The sequence below is a fragment of the Lygodium microphyllum genome, chromosome 19 (genome assembly GCF_053477565.2).
Source record: "Lygodium microphyllum isolate KBCC chromosome 19, Lygodium_microphyllum_v1.1.10, whole genome shotgun sequence".
NCBI classification, from domain to species: Eukaryota; Viridiplantae; Streptophyta; class Polypodiopsida; order Schizaeales; family Lygodiaceae; genus Lygodium; species Lygodium microphyllum.
The window spans coordinates 62,276,031-62,300,088 of NC_141153.1; the positions used below are offsets into that span (position 1 = coordinate 62,276,031).

At 41.1% G+C, this 24,058-nt stretch overlaps 1 protein-coding gene across 2 annotated transcripts in view; it reads right to left on the reverse strand.

Moving 5' to 3' along the window:
• Window positions 1–446: 446 nt before the first annotated feature.
• LOC148019940 (protein RER1A-like) overlaps window positions 447–24,058 on the reverse strand; it is a 28,420-nt gene continuing 4,808 nt past the window's right edge. Inside the window, exons 2-4 of one of the 2 annotated variants that reach the window (XM_087700145.1) lie at window positions 1,234–1,414; window positions 1,070–1,149; window positions 447–949 (exon numbers count right to left, since the gene is read on the reverse strand). In XM_087700145.1, the coding sequence (XP_087556271.1) occupies window positions 1,102–1,149; window positions 1,234–1,414 (229 nt within the window). In that variant the 3' untranslated portion in view covers window positions 447–949; window positions 1,070–1,101. The remainder of the gene's footprint in view (window positions 950–1,069; window positions 1,150–1,233; window positions 1,415–24,058) is intronic. The other variant, XM_087700144.1, reaches the window with a different exon arrangement.

The following is a 24,058-nucleotide window of genomic DNA, read 5'->3' on the forward strand; positions in this document are numbered from 1 at the left end:
TTCAACTGATGTCACTCCTCTAAATATTACTGAGATTTGGACCCTCATTTTTGACTATGCTCCTAACAACCTAGTATCGCAAGTCTTTAGAAACTAGTACTGGAGTACACTGGGATTATTCTCCAGATAGTAGTAACATTCTCCAGATATTAGTAACATGAAGATCCCCCTTCAAAAAACAGTCACAATAAAATCCAGTACTACCTTTTACTGTGCACTCAATTTAGGTTCAGAGATTAGACAAAAGCATATTAAATGTGAGCTCTCGTTGGCATCGTTTAACGTTTTGGACCTCCATCAAGTTTCAACCACGATGTGGTAGAAATAAAATTCTTCCATTGCAGCTGTGTTGTAACACCAATCCTGCCAGTTCTTAGCGCGCTCATGCCGAAATGCAATCAAATCAATGAAAGGAAGGAAACATCTCTTGTGAAGACCAGAAGATCTCACTGAAAACATGGCATGTTCTTATATGAAAATTCGCATACCTGACTTTACTACAGATGCTTATAAATGATCTCTGCATTATGGACTTTCAAAAGATGAAAAAATACTGCTGTTTGTCTTGCCAAGCACCACCACAAAATAATGAGATGCGACTCTTACCAAAAAGAAACTGCAGTTCTAGATGCTGCATCAATTTGGCAGCAATGCTTATATATGGTTTCAGCATGAACTCTTGCCAATCACCACCACAAAATAACAAGATGTGGCTATTACCCAAAAAAAAAAAACATTTTTTAGTTCTAGATGCCGCATCAATTTTCATCTTAATATAGCAGCGATTGGTGCTGCCAATATACTACAATCAAGGACGAGTCTGTTTCTCATTCAGTGACAACCAACCAACCAACCACAAAATAGAGGAACTGTTGTAGCTGGCAAAGCCCTTTCAGAGTTGCTGATGAGAAGATGCCTCCAGTAGTCCTGCAACCTCAGTAGAATCAGTCTGCATAAAAAGTGAGTGAAAGCAACATCAAGAAAAAAAAAATTACGACACAAGCAAACATGTAAAGAACAGGTACTACAGCTTTAATATACATCTACTTGAGAAGTGGCAAGAGCTGACCATCAAACCAAATGAAATCCGCTGGGATAAGGTCACTCTCTTGAAACATTTGTTTTATCAGATGACTTCCCTGAATAGCGCTGCAGAGAAACACAATTTAATATTACATAATGATCCCAGATGAAACAAACATCAAGACTGGAGATTTATGAATCAAAAATTACCTGTTTACCAACATTAAAAGGTACATATTTGTACTTAATCATGTGGCGTATCTGCCGCTTCATGGTGAGGACAAACAACACTATCCAGTACAATAGCAAAATAGGCCAGAAAACAGGCACGTCGAATATAGATATAAATGTCATGCCAAATGCCACACAGAAGGCTTTGGTCAATGCATACCTGTAACAAACCAATCAACTAAGCCATCGGTACAAGATGCAAAGATAAAACACTTGCAAAAAGTAAAGAGCCACAGGATGCAAGCTTGCAAATGGAGACCCCAAATGGAGACCCAATAACACAATCTTTTCTAAATCAAGTATATCATCAAACTTTCTAAACACAAGTTATTGAAGCAGCAGTCGAGTAATGTTCCATCAGTCTAAGGGTAACATTCCTATTCCCAGGGTTTTTTTTTTTTAATAAGATTGCATGATCTCGATTGACCAAACACTAGTCTGAGTACAGATAATTCCTGTCAAAAGTATCGCAAAACCCTCTGGGTTTTCATTGCATGGGATACCCTCCCAAGCACTCTCATACCTCCTAATGGACCTTCTGGTTATGTGACAGTGCCACAGCAGACAGCCAAGCAAGCTTATTGGGTTGTAATGCTTCCTTTTTCGGCACCTTATGTAAACTCTAATCCCATTCAGACCTACCCACCCTATCCTCCTTTCGATCCCCCTTATACTTCTTTCCTAACACCTCATATTTCTTCTTAATCAGCCTCAACCAAGAATGCTTTCACTAACAAGACACATTAAAATGAGTCTAATATCACTTGGTCAAACCTAATGAACATATCCTCAACTCACAAAATTTATGGAACGTCATGCAGGCAAACACTAGAATCCCAAACCCACCCTTGACTTACTCCACCTAAAAGTTGTCCATTCTTGGAAGCTTTATGCCTCCACTGATTTAAAGAAAGGTTTGCTTCCAAAATTCCTTTCACAACTTCTGCACTTTGCCCTTGCATTTGAGCAGTGGGAACACTTGATTGATCGCTATGCAGCTCAAGATAAGACCCATCGTATCAATATTGACTATGGGCTCCAAGAATTCAAGATCTTAGTGTTGAGAAACCCTTCACATGCAATTTGCATTCTACGTTTTGCCTTTAGGGTTTTGCATTTTGTATTTAGGGTTTCACTGTGGACAACCCCAAAAAGGGACTAGGTGCCCATAGTGTGGCACCACCCTAGACAGTTGACACCCTCCCTCTACACGCCACCCTAGACAGTTGACGCCCGCCCTCCACGCACCACCCTAGACAGTCTCTTGCCTATTTTTAGGCTGCCTCTATCACTCATTCTTCACGGCTGATTCATTCAGTTCGTCACCTCTTCTCTCCATCCTCTCCACCACTCACACACCCCTTCAAGAGGACATTGTGGTTCGTGGTTCGTAGCCGTCTTCATCATCTTCCTTGTGCTACGGCACCCTTATTCCCTTGTATCACATTCGCTCCATGATTTAGAACTTCATTCCATTCTTCAAAGTTTCTTCTCTCTTCTCCTCTTCTCCATGTTTACTGAGTTCACTCCATGTTCCTCCCCACAAACCCTACTGTCTCGCTGGTACGTCATCTTTTGACATAGTATCAAAGCTGGATCTACTCAAACAGTGGTAAAGATCCTCCACTCCAGTGAAGGCAAAGACCGGTGGCGGGTTCGGCACCCACTTCTCTTCTTCCGTTGTATCAACATCCTAACTAGCAACTGATCCCTCCTGCGTTTGCTATTTTCCAACCTGCGTTCAGGGCTGTTGCTGTCGCGTCCACCTCCCTGTTGCTGCTGCTGGCTCAGCCAAACTGCTGGCGGCTCCTCCCTGTTGCTGGCAGTTGTTCTTTGCAACATGGCTGCTGTTTTTCTCTCCTCAGTCTGTCTCATCAAATTTTCTCTCCTCATCCTATCGCAGCAGATTTTCTCTCTCCATTGCCTGTGTTTTTAGTCTCTCTCTCCTCACCTTCGTTTTTAGTCTTTCTTCTTGTGACGTTAATGTGACATTAAAAGGGATATTTAATGTCACATTAAGGTCATAAGTGTGAAATGTGACATTAAAAGGGATATTTAATGTTACATTAAGGTAAATTTAGGGGAACATGCACGAGAGTGACCGTCCGGGCTCTTGGGCGCCCGAACGGGGTCAAGGGGAGCCTAGAGAGTAAGGGAGTCCAGGAATAGTAGGACTCCAGCAAGTTGACGGCTGGCAAAGAGATAAGATTGAGGGCCAGCACTTATCTAGGCGTGGCTGGGAGGTGAAGAACACTCGTGCTTCCATCAGTCTGAAGAAATCTATCTCCCGTAATCTAACATTGGTATCAGAGCTTGTGTTTCTGATCATTCGTCAAACAAGAATCCGTCAGGTTGTCAGTTTGGTCATATCGTGTGAGCAGCCGGAATCAGGAGCTGTGAAGACGTGACGTGATCCGTCACGGAAATAATCGTCGGGGTCGCTGGTCATCAAGACGTCGCGTTAATACTCGACGGGTCGTCAGTTAGAAAATAAGCCGCCAGTCAGAAATGCCCCGTCCCGTCGCGTTAGAAAACGGGCCATCAAAATTTTAAAGATTGCAGCGCCACGTCACATAAGTGACATTGAAAACTGGTCTAACGTCACGGGGACCTGCGGCAGGAACGAAACGGGCAGAGGAAAAAATAAAAAAAAAACATAAAGACCAGCGCGAAGACCAACCAGACCAGACGTGTAGCCGCCAGCATCCACGAGGACCAGGAGTAGAGTCGCCAGCATTCGCGAGGACCAATCAGCTCAGATGAAGCTGCCAGCAGCCGCGAGAAACAGATCAGAAGTGGAGCTGTCAGTATCAGATTGCTGAGTCGGATTGGACTGCGACTGCTGTGAGATAGGCAGAAAAACTTCATACATAACTGAAGCCACAGCCTGCCATAAAAATCAGGGAAGTATTTTATCTTGTATGCAAATTTCTTATTTTTGCTTTCCAATTCCAGTGTATTAATGGCAGAAAAAGGGAAAGAAAGGGTAATGGAAAGTCCTAGTTCTGGGGATCAACCTATGGCAGATCCCCATGAACCAGACATACAAGAAGAACAATGGGAAGAATTTTTTGCCACGAGAGAGCAATTTGATGATCTTTCTGCTCGTGTGCAAACTCAAGGGGTTCAAATGGAGTTTTTAACTCAAACACTTACTGAAATAAAATCTCAGCTAACTTTATTGTTGGAAAAAGATAAAAATAAAATAGAAATCTCGGATGTCCCATCTTCATCGAAAAATTTAGATGCGACTATCCGAGATTCTAGAGAACCCCAAACCCATCATAAATTGAGGGATAATCTGGTTTTAAAAGATATGAAACCACCTCAATTTTACGGGGAGGAAAAAGATAGGAATAAAGATACAATCTTTAATTTCCTCCAAAAATGGGAAGATTTACATAAATTAAAAAATACACCACCACATCTCCAAGCACTGGAGGCCAGTTTAACTTTGGGCCCCAAAGCATATAAGTGGTGGCGAACCTTAAAGGAGGCGAATAAAATACCTGAAACTTGGGCTCAATTTGAATCCGTATTTTTAAAAGAATTTCTTCCTGAAAATGAAATGGAAAGAAATTGGGAAGATTGGGATTATGTCAGACAAAAGGGACGACCCCTACTGACATATTTGGAGGAATATCGTGAGATAATCCTCAAACTGGAAGGAATTGATGAATTCCAAAAAACTAGAGGATTCATTAGGGGACTGGATAAAGCTTGTAAAAAGGAAGTAAAACGGAGTTTACCTAAGACGCTTGAAGAGGCAATTAAATTTGCATTAATTTATGAAGATAGTACGCGTCCAGGTACACTCACCAGTTTCACTGATATGGAGCCCAAGTCTAAGGAATTAGAAACCTCAAAATTTGTGGGCAAATTTAAAAGGAAAATGCCATTTTTCAAAGGTAAAAAACAACCTTTTGAAAAGAAACCATATATGAGGCCAAAGCTAAGTCCTGATGACTTTGATAAGGCCAAAAAACAAAAATTGTGTTTTAATTGCCTATCCCCTAACCATGCTGCTTGGAATTGCCCTCAAAAGAAAAAGGGGGAAGACAAAGAAAAGGACAAGGGCAAGGGAAAAGAAAAACAAATCCATGTAGTGCAGACCTTAGAATTAAAGGGTCATGAAAAGTATAAATCTTTAAAGGTCTTGCACATGGATGTACAACATAAGTGTTGTATGTCAACTTCTTTGTGGCAGCCTACCTTTGGGCCACATGATTTACTTAGAGTACATGGATTGATAGCTGGAAAACGGGTTAGAGTCATGATTGATGACTCTGCCACACATAATTTTATAAATTATGCACTTGTCAAAAAATTGAAACTTCCCCAACAAAACAGTGAGCATCAATACGTTGTGCGTATGATGCAAGGCCAAGACAATAAAATATGGGATACCATGGTATCCAATTTGGAAATCGAGATTCAAGGATATAAAGATAAGCTTGATTTCCAAATAATGAACATGGAAAGAGCTGACATTGCTCTAGGGAGGGAGTGGCTATGGGGATTGGAACCATCCTTGAAACGTAGCTATCACCATAATACACTGGAATTTGAAAGGGATGGTAAGACTTTTGTCATTCAAGGTGAACATGAAGTATCTGATAATCCTTTGCTGTGTTCTACTGAAGTTCAGAAGCTGATAAAGAAGGAAGTTTGTGAGGTATATATGCTATGGTCTTTTCCTGTACAAAATACTTTTACTTCCTGTAATATAAAGCAACAATTTTCTTATGTTTGCGAATTGAATGTAAATAATGAATTGAACAGTTTGTTAGATGATTTTAAAGATGTGTTTCCTTCTGATTTACCTAGTGGCCTTCCACCAGATAGGGGTGAAATAAATCACCCAATTGATATAAATAAGGACACACACCCAATTTCAAAACCACCATATAGGTTAAGTGAAACACAGCATCAAGAAGTTGAAAGACAAATTAAGGATTACCTGGATAAAGGGTTTATTCAACCCAGTAATTCACCTTGGGCTTCACCAATTTTATTGGTAAAGAAAAAAGATGGTTCTATGCGACTTTGTGTTGACTATAGAGCACTTAATAAAATAACGGTGAAGAATAAATTTCCTATGCCCAGAATGGAAGATCTTTTTGATCAATTGCAAGGGGCAAAATTCTTCACAAAGATAGACTTAAGATCAGGTTATCACCAAATAAGAATTAAGGCACAAGATATTTCCAAAACGGCATTTCGTACTAGATACGGGCATTATGATTTTTTAGTGATGCCTTTTGGTCTCACTAATGCACCAGCTACTTTTATGAAGCTGATGAATAGTGTTTTACGGCTCTATCTAGGACATTTTGTAGTAGTCTTTTTGGATGATATCTTGATCTTTAGTAAATCAAGAGAAGAACATTTGGAACACTTATTATTAGTATTCCAACTGTTAAGAACACATTCCCTTTATGCGAAGAAAACTAAATGTGAATTCTTTGCACAAGAGGTCAAATATTTAGGGCATATAATCTCGAAAGAGGGAATCAACATGGATCCAGAAAAAGTAAGGGCAATTATTGAATGGCCACCTCCACGGAACCTGGAAGAGCTGCAGATCTTCCTAGGTTTATCTGGATTTTATCGTAGATTCATTCGAGATTATGCCAAAATAGCTGTTCCAATGACTGACCAACTTAAAGGGAAAGGGAAAAGTTTTAATTGGGGAACAGACCAAAATGAAAGTTTTCAAAAACTTAAGGTAGCTATTGCTACAGCTCCAGTATTATTAATAGTGGATCCCAATAAACCATTTGTCGTTGAAGCTGATGCCAGTGACAAGGCAATAGGCGCGGTCTTATTACAAGAAGGTCGACCAGTTGCTTTTGAAAGCAAGAAATTAGATCGTGCAAAACAGAATTATTCTGTTTATGAGAGGGAGCTGTATGCAATAGTACATGCAATGAAGAAATGGAGGCATTATTTGTATGGTGCCAAACTTTTAATCTTATCGGATCATGAAAGCATTAAGTGGCTTAATGATCAACCAGATTTACATGGGCGTAAAGCCAGATGGGCCGAACTCCTCCAAGAGTTTGACTATGAAATAAGATATAGAAAAGGAAAGTATAATATAGTAGCTGATGCACTCAGCAGAATGCCCATCATTAATGAATTGAGTTTTACTCAGTTCACTTCCAACTTGCTTGAATCTTTAAAAGGGAAATGTCAGGTTGATCCGGCATATTCCAACATATGGGAAGCAATAAAAAATGGGGATCCAAATAAAAGTGCTTCTACTGAGGAAGGAATATCTGAGGATGTTCAACTAGGAAATGGAGCATCAGGGGTTGCTCAAACTGGATTCAAGTGGAAGAATTTTACCATTGATAATGGTTATTTACTCTACAAGGGTAGGGTATGTGTCCCGAAAGATATAGAAATAAGGCGCCAGATACTCTTTGAGTGTCATGATACCCCTAGTGCGGGACATCCAGGAGTTAATAAGACTTATAGTCTTATTAAAAGGCAGTTTTATTGGCCTGGAATGAATAAGGACGTCCTTGACTATGTGGTCAAATGTAATAAATGCCAGGTTAATAAAACTGAAAAATTAAAAATGGGAGGACTTCTCCATCCATTAGAAATTCCTTCGGGAAAATGGGAGAGTATCTCCATGGATTTTATTGTTGCTTTACCTAGAACACAGAGGGGGCACGACTCTGTGTGGGTAATTGTGGATAGGTTAACCAAAATGGCTAGGTTTATTCCAACTTCAACTGATGTTAAAACACCAGAATTGGCTAGATTGTTCGTAGAGAACATATACCGATTGTATGGCCTTCCGGCAAATATAGTTTCTGATCGCGATAGAAAATTTGATAGCCATTTTTGGCGTGCGGTATTTAGGAAATTGGATACTAAACTTAGCATGAGTACGGCGGATCATCCGCAAACAGATGGGCAAACTGAAAGGGTTAACCAAATTCTTGAAGATATGCTTAGGGCATATGTAAGCAAAAGGCAAACTAATTGGGAAGAGTATTTACCGATAGCAAAGTTTGCATATAACAGTGCCAAACACTCTTCCACTGGATATAGTCCGTTTATGTTGATGTATGGGTTTCAGCCCAGAGCTCCTTTTGCAGTAGGACTGCATAAGGAAAAGGTTCAGGCAGCTAAAGACTTTTTGGAGGATATGAATAATATGTTGAAATTTGCTCAAGAAAATATTAAAAAGGCTCAAAGTCGAGCTAGAGCATATGCAGATCCTCACCGAAGAGACATCTCCTTTGAAGAAGGAGAATTGGTCTATCTTAAGGTGCCTGAACAAACTAAAACTATGAAAAAGGGACATTGTCCAAAGCTTTCACCAAGGTATTGTGGTCCTTTCATAATACTTAAAAGGGTGGGAGAATTGGCTTACAAGCTCCAACTACCTGCTGGTAGTAAAATACATCCAGTTTTTCATGTAAGCAAACTAAGGAAGAAGCTGGGTGATTTGGATAATCTAATCTTAAATGATGATATTGAGGAGTTATTCTATGACCAATCTAATCCACATGAACCAGAAAAAATATTAAATGTTCGTAATAGACGAACGAGAAATACTATTTATCAAGAATGTTTGGTTAAGTGGAAAGATTGTTCAGAGGAAAGCTCAACATGGGAGCGAGTAAGTACTTTAAAGAAAAGGTTTCCCGATTTACAATTAGACCTTCCAAATATCGTTTTCGAGGACGAAACCGATTCTTAAGGGGAAGGAAATGTGACATTAATGTGACATTAAAAGGGATATTTAATGTCACATTAAGGTCATAAGTGTGAAATGTGACATTAAAAGGGATATTTAATGTTACATTAAGGTAAATTTAGGGGAACATGCACGAGAGTGACCGTCCGGGCTCTTGGGCGCCCGAACGGGGTCAAGGGGAGCCTAGAGAGTAAGGGAGTCCAGGAATAGTAGGACTCCAGCAAGTTGACGGCTGGCAAAGAGATAAGATTGAGGGCCAGCACTTATCTAGGCGTGGCTGGGAGGTGAAGAACACTCATGCTTCCATCAGTCTGAAGAAATCTATCTCCCGTAATCTAACACTTCTCTCTTCACCTCCCACTAGCAACTCACTTCCAGCCCTTCCATTGCCCTCCTAGTCCTTGAGGCAAACATTGCAGTTCATGGTTCATGGCTGACCTTTTCCTTCTTCAGCAAGGCACACTGATGCCCATGGCTTCTTTACCAACATATGAGCAATCTACTTGGTGCTCTTATTGTGGAATCACCGAACACACCACCGATGTTTGCGGACTTCAACCTTTGCTCCCCACAACCCCTCAGTATATGCGTCTTCCACCATGCACTCCTTGTGCCACCTCTCCTTTCTAAGCCACAGAGATCATTCTATATCGGCTATCAGAGTACTATGCTCAAGGCAATAAGATGCATCCAATGCGCACTAAGTCCTTTCGAGCACATGGAAGATCGATTGGCACTCAATCTCCTGGAGATCGTTGCAATGCTAGCACCAGTCTTCTCCCACCTATTTTCAAGTACAGGGGCTACCACGGCCTGCGGTTCTCTAGTCCGCTCCTTCGAGAGACAATGGCTACTCAACTTCTTCCTCTTCTTCGGCTTCCCAATCCGCTCCATAGAGAAGCAGCGACTGTTGCCCACTCATTGCTCAATCTGAGCCCCACCCTTCACCCTCGCCTACTCAGGTTCAAGAGGCTAACTCTAGGCATCCTTCACCATCCCAGATACCTTCTTCGGCATGACCGGCGGCACTTCCTTCATCCTCAAACATTTCGGAGTCCATGATCCATGAGTTTTTGGATTCTCTCTCTACTTCAAAGGGGGTCTTGAGAAACCCTTCACCCGCAGTTTGCGTTTTTGCGTTTCTGCATTTTGCGTTAAGGATTTGCAACCCCAAAAAGAGGCGCCACCCTAGACTGACTGTGCCTATTTATAGGCCACTCTCTCACTCATGACGGCTGATTCATTCAGTCCATCACCTCTTCTCTCCAACCTCTCCACTGCCCTCACAACCCTTCAGGAGAACATTGTGGTTAGTGGTTCGTGGCTGTCTTCATCATCTTCCTTGTGCCACAGCACCCTTGTTCCCTTGTATCACATTCACTCCATGATTCAGAACTTCATCATTCCATTCATCAGAGTTTCTTCTCTCTTTTCTTCTCTTCTTCCCCTTTTTTGGGCCTGAGAGGAGGTGTTGAGAAACCCTTAACATGCAATTTGCTTTCTGCATTTTGCATTTAGGTTTCATAGTGGACAGCCCCAAAAAGGGACTAGGCGCCCATAGTGTAGCGCCACCCTAGACAACTGACCCCCGCCCTCCGCGCGCCACCCTAGACAATCTCTTGCCTATTTATAAGCTGCCTATGTCACTCATTCTTCACGCTTGATTCATTCAGTCCGTCACCTCTTCTCTCCACCCTCTCCACTGCTCTCACACTCCTTCAGGAGGACATTGTTGTTCGTGGTTCGTGGCTGTCTTCATCATCTTCCTTGTGCTTCGGCACCCTTGTTCCCTTATATCACATTCACTCCATGATTTAAAACTTCATCATTCCATTCATCAAAGTTTCTTCTCTCTTCTCTTCTCTTCTCCATGTTTTCCAAGTTCACTCCATGTTTCTCCCCGCAAACCCTACTGTCTCACTGGTACGTCATCTTTTAACATTGAGACCAAGATGACCTTAAGGTTAAGTTGACTGAATAGCAGTGATTGCTCATTTTGTTTTCTACTATAGAGGCTCATAAGTCCCCCGATGACTAGGTCACATTGTTCCTGAACAAACTCACAAAGAAATATTTCCATTTTGTTCGGCAAATGATTTCACGACCAATTATGCCTACATTTTATGCATTTGAGTGTCAATTACTGCATCATGCTTGATTGTTCGATCAATTTAAAAACAATGTTTCCCACTTTAGAGGGGGCTCTTGTATAGTTCTCGGAAGGGGCAAAAAGGAAAAGCAAGAAGACACAAAATCAAAACCAAAACCAAAATCAAACTCAAAATCAAAACAATGGATCACAAGGGAACACCCATCCTGTTGAGAAACCCTTCACCCGCACTTTGCGTTTTTGCGTTTCTGTGTTTAGGATTTGCAGCCCCAAAAAGGAGCGCCACACTAGACTAATTGTGCCTGCTTATAGGCCACTCTCTCATTCATTCCTCACGGCTGATCCTTTGGTCCGTCACTCCCACTCTCTCTTTGTCAATCTTCTGACACTCTCTTCCATCATCTCTCTCTCTCCTCTCCTACCACCATCTCCACACTCTCCTAACGCCAGCCTTCATCTCCAATTGACTGCGTTTATCGTGGCAATGTGCTCTTCAGCTGGCGTCCATCCTCCATTGTTATTGGCGATAGCATCTTCTATGCTCCTACGCCTTGCGTTTGGAGTCCGCACTCTCTTGGCGTCAGCATCCACCCTATCTAGCGTCATCCTCCACCCTTCTAGCGGCTCCACCTTCTTGCATTTGGCTGCCAGGGAGGTTCATCACCATCTAGTATCTCTATCCAGCAAGCGTCACCTTCATCAGAGGCAGTTGCACCTTGCATTTGGTTCTTGGCTGCTTCCCACCCTTTTGACATCACTCCAACAGTTGGTGTCACCTCATTAGGCTTGCATTTGCAAACAGAGGCTTCATTGGTTGTCTCCCTACTCATAGGTACCACTCTTCATCCTTGCGTTTGCAATTTCAAAGGCTCCTCACCCTTCGACAGTAGTCTCCCTGCTCCAAACGACACTTCCTTATCCTGCGTTTGCAGACTCAGAGGCTTCTTCAGCAGTCTTCCTGCACTCCAGGGCTTTCTTTGTGCTACGGCACCCTTGTATCAGATTCACTTCATTAGCATTATTCATCTTTCATCATCTTCTGTGTTTCTTCTCTCTCTCAGTGTTTATCGTACACAAACTGTTTCCCTCGCAAACCCTACTATCTCTTTGGTCTCTTAGTCATTTTGACATGGTATCAGAGCCAGAGGTGCTTAGAGAGCCACAAAGATCCTCCTCATTAGAGAAGACAAAGACCCGTGGCGAGTTTAGCATCAACATTATATTTCTCTATCATTTCCATTGCGCATTGGGAGATATCCTTTTTCTCCCTCCCACCCTCCCTTCTCCAGTTTGCCACACCGGCACCATGGCATCTCCACTGATAGATTGTTCTTCTACTCGGTGCTACTAGTGCGGCACGAACAGTCATCCCACCGAAGATTGTCAACATCGACCTTTGCTCCACACCCCTCCGGAGTATATGCGTCTTCCACCATGCACTCCTTGTGCCACCTCTCCTTTCTAGGCCACAGAGATCATTCTACATCAGCTATCAAAGTATTATGCTCAAGGCAATAAGCCGCAACCAACGCGCACACAAAGTCCTTTCGAGCACACAGAGGCTCTAAGACCTTACAAGGCAATAAGCCCTCTTGGAGACCACACCATTGCACAGAGGTTTCTCCCACCCACTTCTAAGTACAGTGGCTTCCACGGCCCACATCTCCTCCACAATCCCCTCTCCTGAGAGTCCGCAACTGTTCTCCACCCTTGGCTCATCCTGAGCCTCCTTCTTCTCCACCCTCTTCCACTCAAGTTCGAGAGGCCACTTCTGGGTGCTTTGCGGCTTCTTCTTCCGAGCCCTAGATACCTTCTTCGGTACAACCGGCGGCACTTTCTTCATCATCTGATGCTTCGCAGACCGTGGGCCATGAGTAGTTGGATTCCCTTTCTCTCTCAGACTAGGATTCAAAGTGGGATTTTCTTAATTCGCCCTCAAAGGGGCCTTCTAGTTCTTCTTCGGCTTCAAAGGGTGCTCCTACTTCTACTCCTCCAGATTCAGAGAGGGACCCTATATGCCATGAAGTTCTTCACACACCACCACCTTTCACTTTCAAGGAGTGGCTCTCCTTTGAGCAGTCATTTCCTCTACTCATACCTAGGATCTAGAGGATCTACCTAGATCGGGGCCCTTGGTTCTTCAACAAAGACTTGGTGGCTAGACCTTCGTATTCCTTCCAGCATGAAGTCATGGAGCTAGTGGCTTCTCTCCCAAGGTTGAGTTTCAGGCTCTACAGCTCATCCAGTTTCCTAATCGACTATCTTCAAAGGTCTCCTTTTAAGTGGTATTCTCAACTTCCAAGATAAACTTCTTTGTCCCTTGGTTAGCATGGAGTCTACTCTCAAGATCGAGTACGAGCGTATCCTTCTGGTTCTCGGCACCACACAAAGTCTGACATTCCTCCTATACATTGCATGATTTCCAAGTGAATAATTTCCCCATAAGGAACATTGTCCAAGTGGCACCTATTACATGAGCATTCTTCAACATGTAGCATTGCATCTCCACCTATTCTTCTCTTGTTCCCCTTTTTGGACTTGAGAGGGGGTGTTGAGAAACCCTTCACCCACAATTTGCGTTATTGTGTTTCTGCGTTTTGTGTTTAGGGTTTGTAGCCCCAAAAAGAGGACGCCACACTAGACTAGTTGTGCCTAGTTATAGGCCACTCTCTCATTCATTCCTCACGGCTGATCCTTTAGTCCGTCGCTCCCACTCTCTTTGTCAGTCTTCTGACACTCTCTTCCATCATTTCTCTCTCTCCTCTCCTACCACCATCTCCACACTCTCCTGGCGCCAGCATTCATCTCCAATTGACTACATTTATGGTGGCAATGTGCTCTTCAGCTGGCGTCTATCCTGTATTGTTGTTGGCAACAACATCTTCTGTGCTTCTACATCTTGCGTTTGGAGTCCACACTCTCTTAGTGTCAGCATCCACCCTATCTGCCATCATCCTCCACCCTTCTAGCAGCTCCACTTTCTTGCGTTTGGTTGCCAGGGAGGTTCTATGAAGAAAACTGCTAGGGTTTCCACTGAGAACACACAGAGTGTACGACCATGATAGAAACACAAAGAGACAAACACAAACATAGAGGGCAAAACTCAAACCCTAAACGCAAAACTCAAAACTCAAACACAGAAATTCAAACACAAACAGAAGAAGGGAGAGAGAGAACACAGCTCTGAAGTGAATGAATGTTGTAAATGAATGTAAAAGTGTACAGTGTGCTCAAGGGCAGGGCCATGTCGGAGTGTGACGTCCACCGGATGTGGCTGGCGATGACTGGATGATCAGATCACAACAGATGATGATGTAGCCAGCAGTTGACGTCAGCATGGATGAAGGCGCCAGCAGCAGGAGCAAACATGGATGGAGTGGCAGCAGTCTCGAGGGCTAGACAGCCACGTGGAAGGAGACTGATGGCTGAAATCAACACGTGGAGTGAGAAACATGCACGGACAGAATAAGGCTGAATGGGGGCAGCATGTCTATTTATAGATGTGGAAGGGCGCCCCAAAAATTAGGGGTTTCTCTAAACTCTCTCAAACCGCTCCTCATTTTAGGGTTTCCACTGAACTCTCTCGAACCGCTCCCCATTTTAGGATTTTACTCTACAATAGCATTTTTTAGTGTGTTTTGGGGTTGTTTAAGAGGCTAATCAGCAAGTAATGCATGGTTTAGCTCAACAGGTTCCTCACCATCTAGCATCTCTCTCTAGCAGGTGTCACCTTCATCAGAGGCAGTTGCACCTTGCATTTGGTTCTTGGTTGCTTCCCACCTTTCTGACGTCACTCCAGCAGTTGGCGTCACCTCATCAGGCTTGCGTTTGCAGACGGAGGCTTCATCGACTGTCTCTCTGCTCGTAGGTACCACTCTTCATCCTTGCGTTTGCAGATTCAGAGGCTCCTCACCCTTCGATTGTAGTCTCCTTGCTCCAGGCGACACCTCCTCATCCTACGTTTGCAGACTCAAAGGCTTCTTCGCCAGTCTTCTTGAACTCCAGGGCTTCCTTTGTGCTACAGCATCCTTGTATCAAATTCACTTCATCAGCATGATTCATCTTCATCATCTTCTATGTTTCTTTTCTCTCTCAGTGTTTGCCGTACACACTGTGTTTTCCCTCGCAAACCCTAATGTCTCTCTGATCTCTTAGTCATTTTGACACAGCCTTCTCTCAAACCAAGGTGGCAAAATATAATGGTCCAATAGACTAGTTAGACATGCCCTATAGAGTTGAGAATGGTACGTTAGTCAACAATGGTGTGGGTCCGAGATCCATTGCCCTTGATTTTCTTAGTTGCCACCATGTTGTCTCCCCTAGTGGGGGCTACCTTGAGATTGAGGGAGCAACAGTCTGATGTTCAGGCTCAGGTTGTGTGCCTCTAGCCTTTGAATGAGGGTGTCATATGATATGTGGCTTCATTATCCCTAATCAAAGCAACTAGAGAGCTATAAGGTTGTGTAGGGTGGGCTTGTGCAATTCCCTCATTAGGAGGCAAAGATAAGATGAGTCAGAGGCAATGCGATGGGATATGAGTAGTAAGGTATGCATGCCAATGTAGGCCATCCGGGATACTTTGGTAGCCATTTAATTTTCCAAGCAATGGTTGGAAATCCTTCAGCCATGAGAATGCATAGACCAAATGTTCATAGTATGCGGCCAACAATGCAAGGTATACAAGACCAAATGTACTCAAAAATGGCAAGTGTATAATGATAATATTGGCATGGCGCCTAGAGCACAAAGTAACATGTTTGGTGATGCATTTATGCAATCTTGTATGTTTGGAACACATGGAACAACAGCTGGTTTTGTAAATGCACCATGTTGGGCAAATGCACTCTTTTTGCAGCCACCTGCCTATGATAATCTAGCACTCCTTGGCAAACCAAAGGACTACAATGAGGGTGGTAAAGGAGTGAAGTTCAAGTCTTTAATGTGTCACAAGATAGGTTGAAAGCATTAACTTTCATCCAATTGATATTGCCTACTTAGGACAAAAACTTCACAAAGTCCTCAAAAATCCCAATGGCTACTTTTCTTAAGGGGAATGCATAACAATGGTCGTCTACCATCTTGATGCAAGGAAAACCGCCATCAACATGGGTTCACTTTAAGAAAATGTTTGCTTCTACATGGTTGACAAGCACTTTTGAGGTGGATATTGTGACAGTATGGCACAACTTTAATGCATCACAATGCAAGAATTTAGAGAACTATAATGGAGGAGGAGTAGCCCGTTACTTCTTACCATGTTGCCCCCCTTTCTGAGCAAATTGAAAAGTACTACTATGGTTTACCTAAGGAGATTAGGGATTTTTGTATTAAGACCACTGTGACCAACATGTCACCACAAATTGAGACAACATGTAATGTTGATGCTTTGCTGCATGGAAAGCCTACACATTTCCAAGGTAATGGGGAAAAGTCACTGAAGCCAACTTTCAACATTGCAAAGAAGGGCAGATCTGCAAATAGGTTCCAAAAGAAGCAAAATGAGCAATGAAGAACTTGGAATAAGTATTACCCAACATAGTGAATTAATGGTTGCCAATAAATGTCTCGTTTGTGAGCAAGAAGGGCAAATGGCTAGGAGTTATCCTAATAAACAGCAAGTGACAAAGGCTGAAAAATAAAGAGGATACAAATGTTAAGAAGCCAAAACATCAGCTGGTTTGGTGCATGATGTAGTTACTGATCACCCATTGATGATTCTACTGAGCTTTGTAGAACATGGGGGGAAGTTTGAGACCAATGTGCAGATAGGACTCATTGGAAACATTGGAATGGCATGCAAGGGCCGGCTACCTGGTGTCATAGAGTGCATGCATTTTTTTACTCTCATGACAAAGTGATTACTCTTCAATATAAGGGCAAGACCCATACCCTTGATGTAAACCTTAAAGGGGAAACAATCCCAATTGTATCTACTATTGTTTCAAAAGAATGAAAAACCATCTATTAGTGTATTTGGATTTTGTCAAAGATAAAGATGATAATGTTGATGTGAAACTTTGGTCAATTTACATGTTTTGGGGCCGTCTTAAAGAGCTAATCAAGTTATAATGCATTTTTAGCTCAACAAACCTTGCATGGCCATTCAAGCACCATTAGGGCATATGCATATTCTTCCCCCACTACCTGTAAAGGATCGATTAGACTGCACTAACCACTCTCTATGGTCTTGCAAAGTGGAGTGCATATTGGATACCTTTAATCTATGGGCTTTTGTTATTACACCTATACCCCATCCAATGGAGGATCCTCATATTAGTTTTACTATTGACTAGGTGGCTCTTTGCGATCGGCTCAACTCTCAAGCCCAATCTTTCCCCTTCACTCGGTTTTTGTTCATGTTCGTGGAATTTGGACCGCAATGGAGGTTTGGATAAAGATCTCCTCTCTATCAAATCAAGAACTTTGCCCATCGTATCACCACAAAGAAAAAGCTTCGAATGTTCTCAATTGATGATTCTCCTTCCATAAAGGATCGCATCAACAAGATGGAGTAATGGGATGAGCTTATATCCTTGGCAACAAGATATCATCGAAAATATGGCAATGATACTTATTAGTCATCTCCCGTCTCCAAAGTATGATGCCTTCTATACTAGGTTAATCATCTCCAAAGTTTGAGATACTATTATTTGGGAACCCGCTTGTTTTGAAACATGATGCACAACACAAGGAGATTGGAACCAATGGATCTGAATCCATGAAAGCCTTTGCTGCAAGTTTAGGAGGGAACAACTAGAAGGACAAGCAATAAGACAACAAGAAGGATGAGAAAAAAGGGAAACTGAAGTGCCCACTTTGTGGGAAAGGCACTCACCCCAAAGCAAAGTGTTAGCAAAAGAATCCAACCTTGTGCTAAAGATTCAAAAGCTACATCGTCCATGACAACTAAATATGCCTTTGTCCATTTGTTCAAGGTTAAGGACACCAAAATTGCATCTTCCTCAGCGAAGAAGCCATTTCTCATGGATAGAAGTGCTTATTTCCATATGACCTACCGTCAAAGTTGGCTTCAAGACCTCTATTCCAAAGGGGTTAACACCACCGTTGGTGATAACTCTTTCGTGCTACTTTGAGAAGCGGGGACCGTTCTCCTTCTACCAAATCATCAAGACTCTTCTAACAAAGTCCCTATGTTCCTAATTTCAGCTTTACTCTATTGTCTATTCATGGTTTGAAACAACTAGGGACCTGCATGTTTTTCACATAGGATGCATCCACGAGTGTTGTGCTTTGGATAGGTACACAAGAGAATGGGATTTACAAGCTCACACCCCTTGCCATGCGATCTACATTGGTGCTTGGCCCACTTTTGGATGCCTAGTATGGGTATCAGAATTTTGATTCTATTCAAAGAGCATCAAGAAAGAAGACAATGCAAGAGCTTCGCAATTTTCTCCCCATTACAACCTTATGCCCTAGTTATTTGAGGTCATCCCACTCATCCCAAGGCAGCCACCAAGAGAGCATCTACATTGCTTGACTTGGACCACACCAACTTATGTTGTCCTATATGCATGGCCTCCCTCCAAAAGACCAAATACCTAATGCTTGTGGTTGATGATCTTTTTGGATATGTGTAGCCTTGCTTCTTGGAGTACAAATACAAGGCATATTTCAACTCATGTACTAGAACGCGTTAGCTAGAAAACAAACTTCTTTCAAAATTCGAGGGTTCAAGCCCATGACTAGGAATTTTGTTCCAAAGTGTTTAACAAGTTCTATAAGAAGCACAGAATATAGATGGAGTATACGTCACAAGGACATGCATTATTATATACTTAGCTTTGGCATTATTAAGTTGTGCACATGTGAGATACACATGTGAAGTGCGAGTCCATGAAGTCATGATGACAACCTAAGTACCTGAAGTGCGCAATGGGAGACATTTGGCAAAAGCCAACTTATGTTGAACAAGTACTTGGGGGTGTTTGGTGTCTGATTGGACTATTAAAATGTCCAACAATCACATTGGGACTAGTCATTAATTAGTTAATTAATTAATTAATGCTAGTCCCAGACCAATAAATGTTTAAGATAACTCACAATTCCATGGGTATTACCAAATTAAATGTGAATGGAAACCAACCAATTACTGGCTAGGGACAATTAATTAATTAGCAAAAAAATAAAAATTAATTAATTAATGCTAGAACCTGCATTTAGAAAGCTGCAAGTTGACAAGTTTTTTGTGCAAGCTTGGGGAAGGCTGATTGGGAAAGGTAGAGCTTGATTGCAACCATTCCGAGGAATCTAGAGAGGAGACAGTGAGGCTACAACAAGTTGCTAGATGTTCAAAGCCATTTGGAGCCACCAAAGAGGGTTTCTACTATCAACAATAGCCTCTAGGAGAAGGCCTACTACAAGTGTCAAGTTTGCTAGGCTAGCAACAGCATTATCTGCCCTGTTGGCAGCAGGTGCTAACTTCCGAGCTATTCCTGAGGGTGGTGACAATAGATCCATGTTGAGATGGCAAACTTAACAGGTGCGGACATTGATGATGGACTATCTGGTTAGAGGGGTCCGCAGGTCTACACTTAGCACATCAATGGCCATTATAATCCTCAAATGGCCATTGACTTATTACTTATCATATTTAGTTTGTTACACCTACCTACAATTGGCATTGTTATAGCGCCAGTCAATTAGTATAGTCAATTATGCATTGTTTTGACTTAGTAGGCCACTTTCCTTATATTGTACCTTATTTATACTGTATATACATTGTATTGTGTGAAAAAGAAGAAGAAACCAACAAGAAAATGTTATGGCCTCCATCTCACTTCTTGTGTCCTTGAGTGAGCTTCCTCTTGTGTGTATGGTGTTTGTTTGGCGCAATAGCTCAAGCAAGTCCCCCCACCACACAATTCGTGACATGGTATCAAAGCAACGCTATTGAGAGAGGCTACTTTTAAAGACTGAAATAAAGAAGAAAAAGCAAGGATTTGAGCAAGCAAGCAACAAGTACGAAGCTATCCGACTCTTCCACTCCTCTTAGATAGAGCTTATGAAGGTATTTGAAATATGGCAAAGCGAAAATCTCAGATTATTGAGAGATTTGGTGTGTAAGAGGAACATTGTATATTCTACAAATAAGTCCTTTAGAACTTGCCTGCAACTTTTTTGGCCATTTGGGACCGTTTCAATCCCCATTTTAGAGCTACAAGGTTGCAGACAATAATTTCAAAATATACTACAATTTTGGTTGTATTAACCGAAAGTGGGTGCATAGGTTATAGATCTCGAATCTATAAGTCTTGAGGTGTTTGCCAAGAAGCATTGCCATGAAGCAAACACAAGTTTTATCTGCAAATAGATTGCAAATTACAATACTATTGAGCAGTCAATGAAAAAGGCTAATTGGTCTATTACTGTGCACTTGTGAAAGGTTGCAAAAGACTTGCTTGTTGTTTTGTATCAATTTCATGATAAGGGCAAAGAACAATGGAAATCCCATCATTGAGAAACTAAACAATAACAATTATCCATCATAGAAGTTTTGTGTGATGAACTTTTTTATTGGAAAAGGCTTTTACTAGTTCGTTTCAAGTGAAGAAAAAAAGCCAGAGCTAAGTGACCTTACGACTACAGATGAATTAAAGGTGTGGAAAGAATGAAATACAAAAGACAAAAAGGTGATGTACTTGCTATCTACAATCATTGATAATAGTATTTTGAGACATATCAAAAATATAAAAACTTCACATACAACTCACGGAAGATTCAACTCAAGCAAGAGTTGAATACTTTGAAAAAAGAAAGATGTATGTAAATGAGAATGTTTTGAAAGTGAAAAGCATTGCAAATGCCTTAGCAGCTATTGATGCAATGCCTGATAATGATGATTTAGTTTCATCTACATTTGGTGGACTTAATAATGAAAAGGCCTAGAAATCATTTGTCACTTTCATATATGTATAAAAGTCGTTCCAATTTTTTATGAGTTTGTCTCTCTCATGATCACTGAAGAAATCAACATGCAAGGTGAATCATCTGAAAAAAGTGGTGAATAGCTCTAAGTATTTTACTTAAGTTCAAGAAGAGGATATGGTAGATCCTCTTCAAGAGGCCACGGTATAAGACATTTTAGTGATAACCAATAAAACTAGTTAAATTAGCAATTCAATGAAATGCAAATTTTAGGAGATCATGGAAACTTTAGAGGCAAGAGAAGCTTAGATAAAGAGATGAATGGCAAAATTGAGATTTTGATAATTCTGATATTGTTTGGCATCATTGTGGCAAAACAGGTCATATTATAGCCCATTGTTATGCTAAGAATGATGATATCAGCAATTGTAAACTACAGAAAGAAAACTATGCATCATCTTCATAATAAAATGAAGACAAAAATGAGTGTTTGTTTATTATACAACATATAATGAATGCTATTACACGAAAGGGGACACATGATGATGTACGGTATGTTGATTTAGGTGCATCTAATCATATGACTAGTCATGATGAATGATTTGGAGAGAGACAAGATTTACAAAATCTAAATTATGCGCAGACAAGTAATTATTTGTGCCATCCAATTTCACACATTAGAAAGGCTCCCTTATCCTTACAGAATGGTCAGACAAAAAATCAGTCACATGTATTACATGTGTCATTCATCACAAAGAATTTAGTGTCTATTGATCAGATGGTACAGCAAAGATTGCAAGTTCAATTTAATGCAAAAGGCTGCTTTGTGAAAGATTTTAATTATAAGTATAGGTTGGTCGTAAAAAGAAGTAGAATTGACAACATGTTCACTTTAGATGCTAGAATTCCCACCTCTAAAGACATTTTTCAATCTTCTATGCGCATCTTTTATAAGTCCCAAATGGTTTTTCCAACATTATCCATAATAAAATATTAATTTTTAATATTTAAATACTGAAAATTAATCAAATAATTATTTTAGTGCCCAAAAAAATAATCTGACTGGCCAATAATTAAATTGGCTAGGCAACTTCCATTTTTGAGTGTCTCTGCACCATCTTTAGCCATCAAATTGGCATTAGGTACCACTAAACGCCACTTCTCTAGTGTCACCAACAATTGACACTTATGGCCAAATGAATGACCTACGCCAACAAGTAGCACCAGATACTACCAAGTACCTATGCAATAACTTATAGCAACTTTTGCCTTTGACATCCTGTGATTTTCCCAAGCTCGTAAATTTACTCTAAGCCGAGTTATACCTCGCATGTGCAACATTTACTTAACCATGTGATTAAAAATTAATCTATATACTAAGTGAGGTTTCAAAAATACATGTCCTCATGATACAGATAGTAATGATGCATCTACTAGTCATTTGGGATTTGATGGAGTTTTCAATGGTTCAGAGAGTTTGGATGATGAGCTTGGTATTCCTTCAGTTAGGAAACTAGGTGTACAAAGAGCACATGGTAATGTAAAGGCTCCATTAAGTGATCCAGTGGTACACATGTCTCGCAAGATCAAATACCCTATTAAAAGATTTGTTTTTCAAGGTCATGTAGCTCACTATAATGCGTATATAATAAATGTGGTTGAGAATGTTAAGCCCACTTGCTTTGAGGATGCTATTGGTCATGCTCATTGGGATGCAACAATTAATGAGGAGATAGCTACATTAGGAGCCAATAAGACTTGGGATCTAGTACTCTTGCCTAAGGGCAAGAAAGCTATTAGTTATAAGTGGATTTACAAAATCAAGCATAATGCAAATGGTTCTGTTAACAGGTATAAGGCTAGGCTAGTTGCAAAAGGCTATGCTCAAACATATGGCATATATAATGAAAAGATACTCAATCCAGTTGCCAGAATAGCAACTATTAGATGTGCGATTGCTTTGGCAACAACCAAAGGTTGGAGTTTGTAACAAATGGATGTCAAGAATGCCTTCTTATATGGTGAATTGCAAGACAAGGTGTATATGAAGCAGCTAGTAGGTTATACAATTTACAGCATCCCACATATGTGTGTAGGTTAAAGAAGGCGCTCTATGGGCTAAAGCAAGCACCTAGAGCATGGTCTAACAAGATCGGAGAGTATCTTGTCAACATTGGCTTTTATGTTTCTAATGCTAATCACTCACTTTATGTGAGAAAGGGAAATGCAAGCTTGGTCATCATAGTCATCTATATGGATGACCTGATTATTACAGGTGACAGTGAGTGGGATTGTTGAAGTTAAAGACCATTTGAAGAAAAAGTTTAAGATGAAAGATTTAGGTGAGCTAAGATACTTTCTTGGTATTTTGGTGATCACATGTGATCATGGTATATGACTATCCCAAAGGCAGTATGGCTTGGATATATTGTTTAAGTATGATATGACAACATGGAAGCCTCTTTTAATGCCATTGGAGCAAATTGTGAAGTTGAATACTAATGTTAGGAATGAGATAAAAAATCCTACTATATTCAAGACGATAGTAGGAAGTTTGATTTACATGACTATCACAAGGCCAGACTTGAGTTATGTTGTTAGTCTTGTCGGTCAATTTATGTAAATACTTAAAAAGCCTCATTTGAATGAAATTAGATGTATATTGAGACATGCAAAGTCCACTTTACATTATGGACTTTTTTATGAGACAGGTAAGGATAGACATGTGTTTGGATGCATAGAGGCAAAATGGGCTAGTAGCATGTCCTTCAGAAGATCTATCTGCGGATTCATGATTTCCCTTAGTAGTGCAGTAATTACCTGGGGCAGCGAAAAGCAATCTACAATTGCTTTATCGAGTACAAAGACCAAGTATAGAGATGCTGCTATGGCAGCATGTGAGGTGATATGGTTGCAAAAGTTATTAGGTGATTTGGATATGCAAGGAGATGGTTCAGTTGTCATTGTAGGGACCAGTTAGGCACAAAGATCGAGACAGACTGTTACTACGCGCAAGGAGAAACAGAGAGAGTACGTGAGAGCACAGTAGAGAGTGAGCACGTTTTCAAATACAATGACGAGAGTGT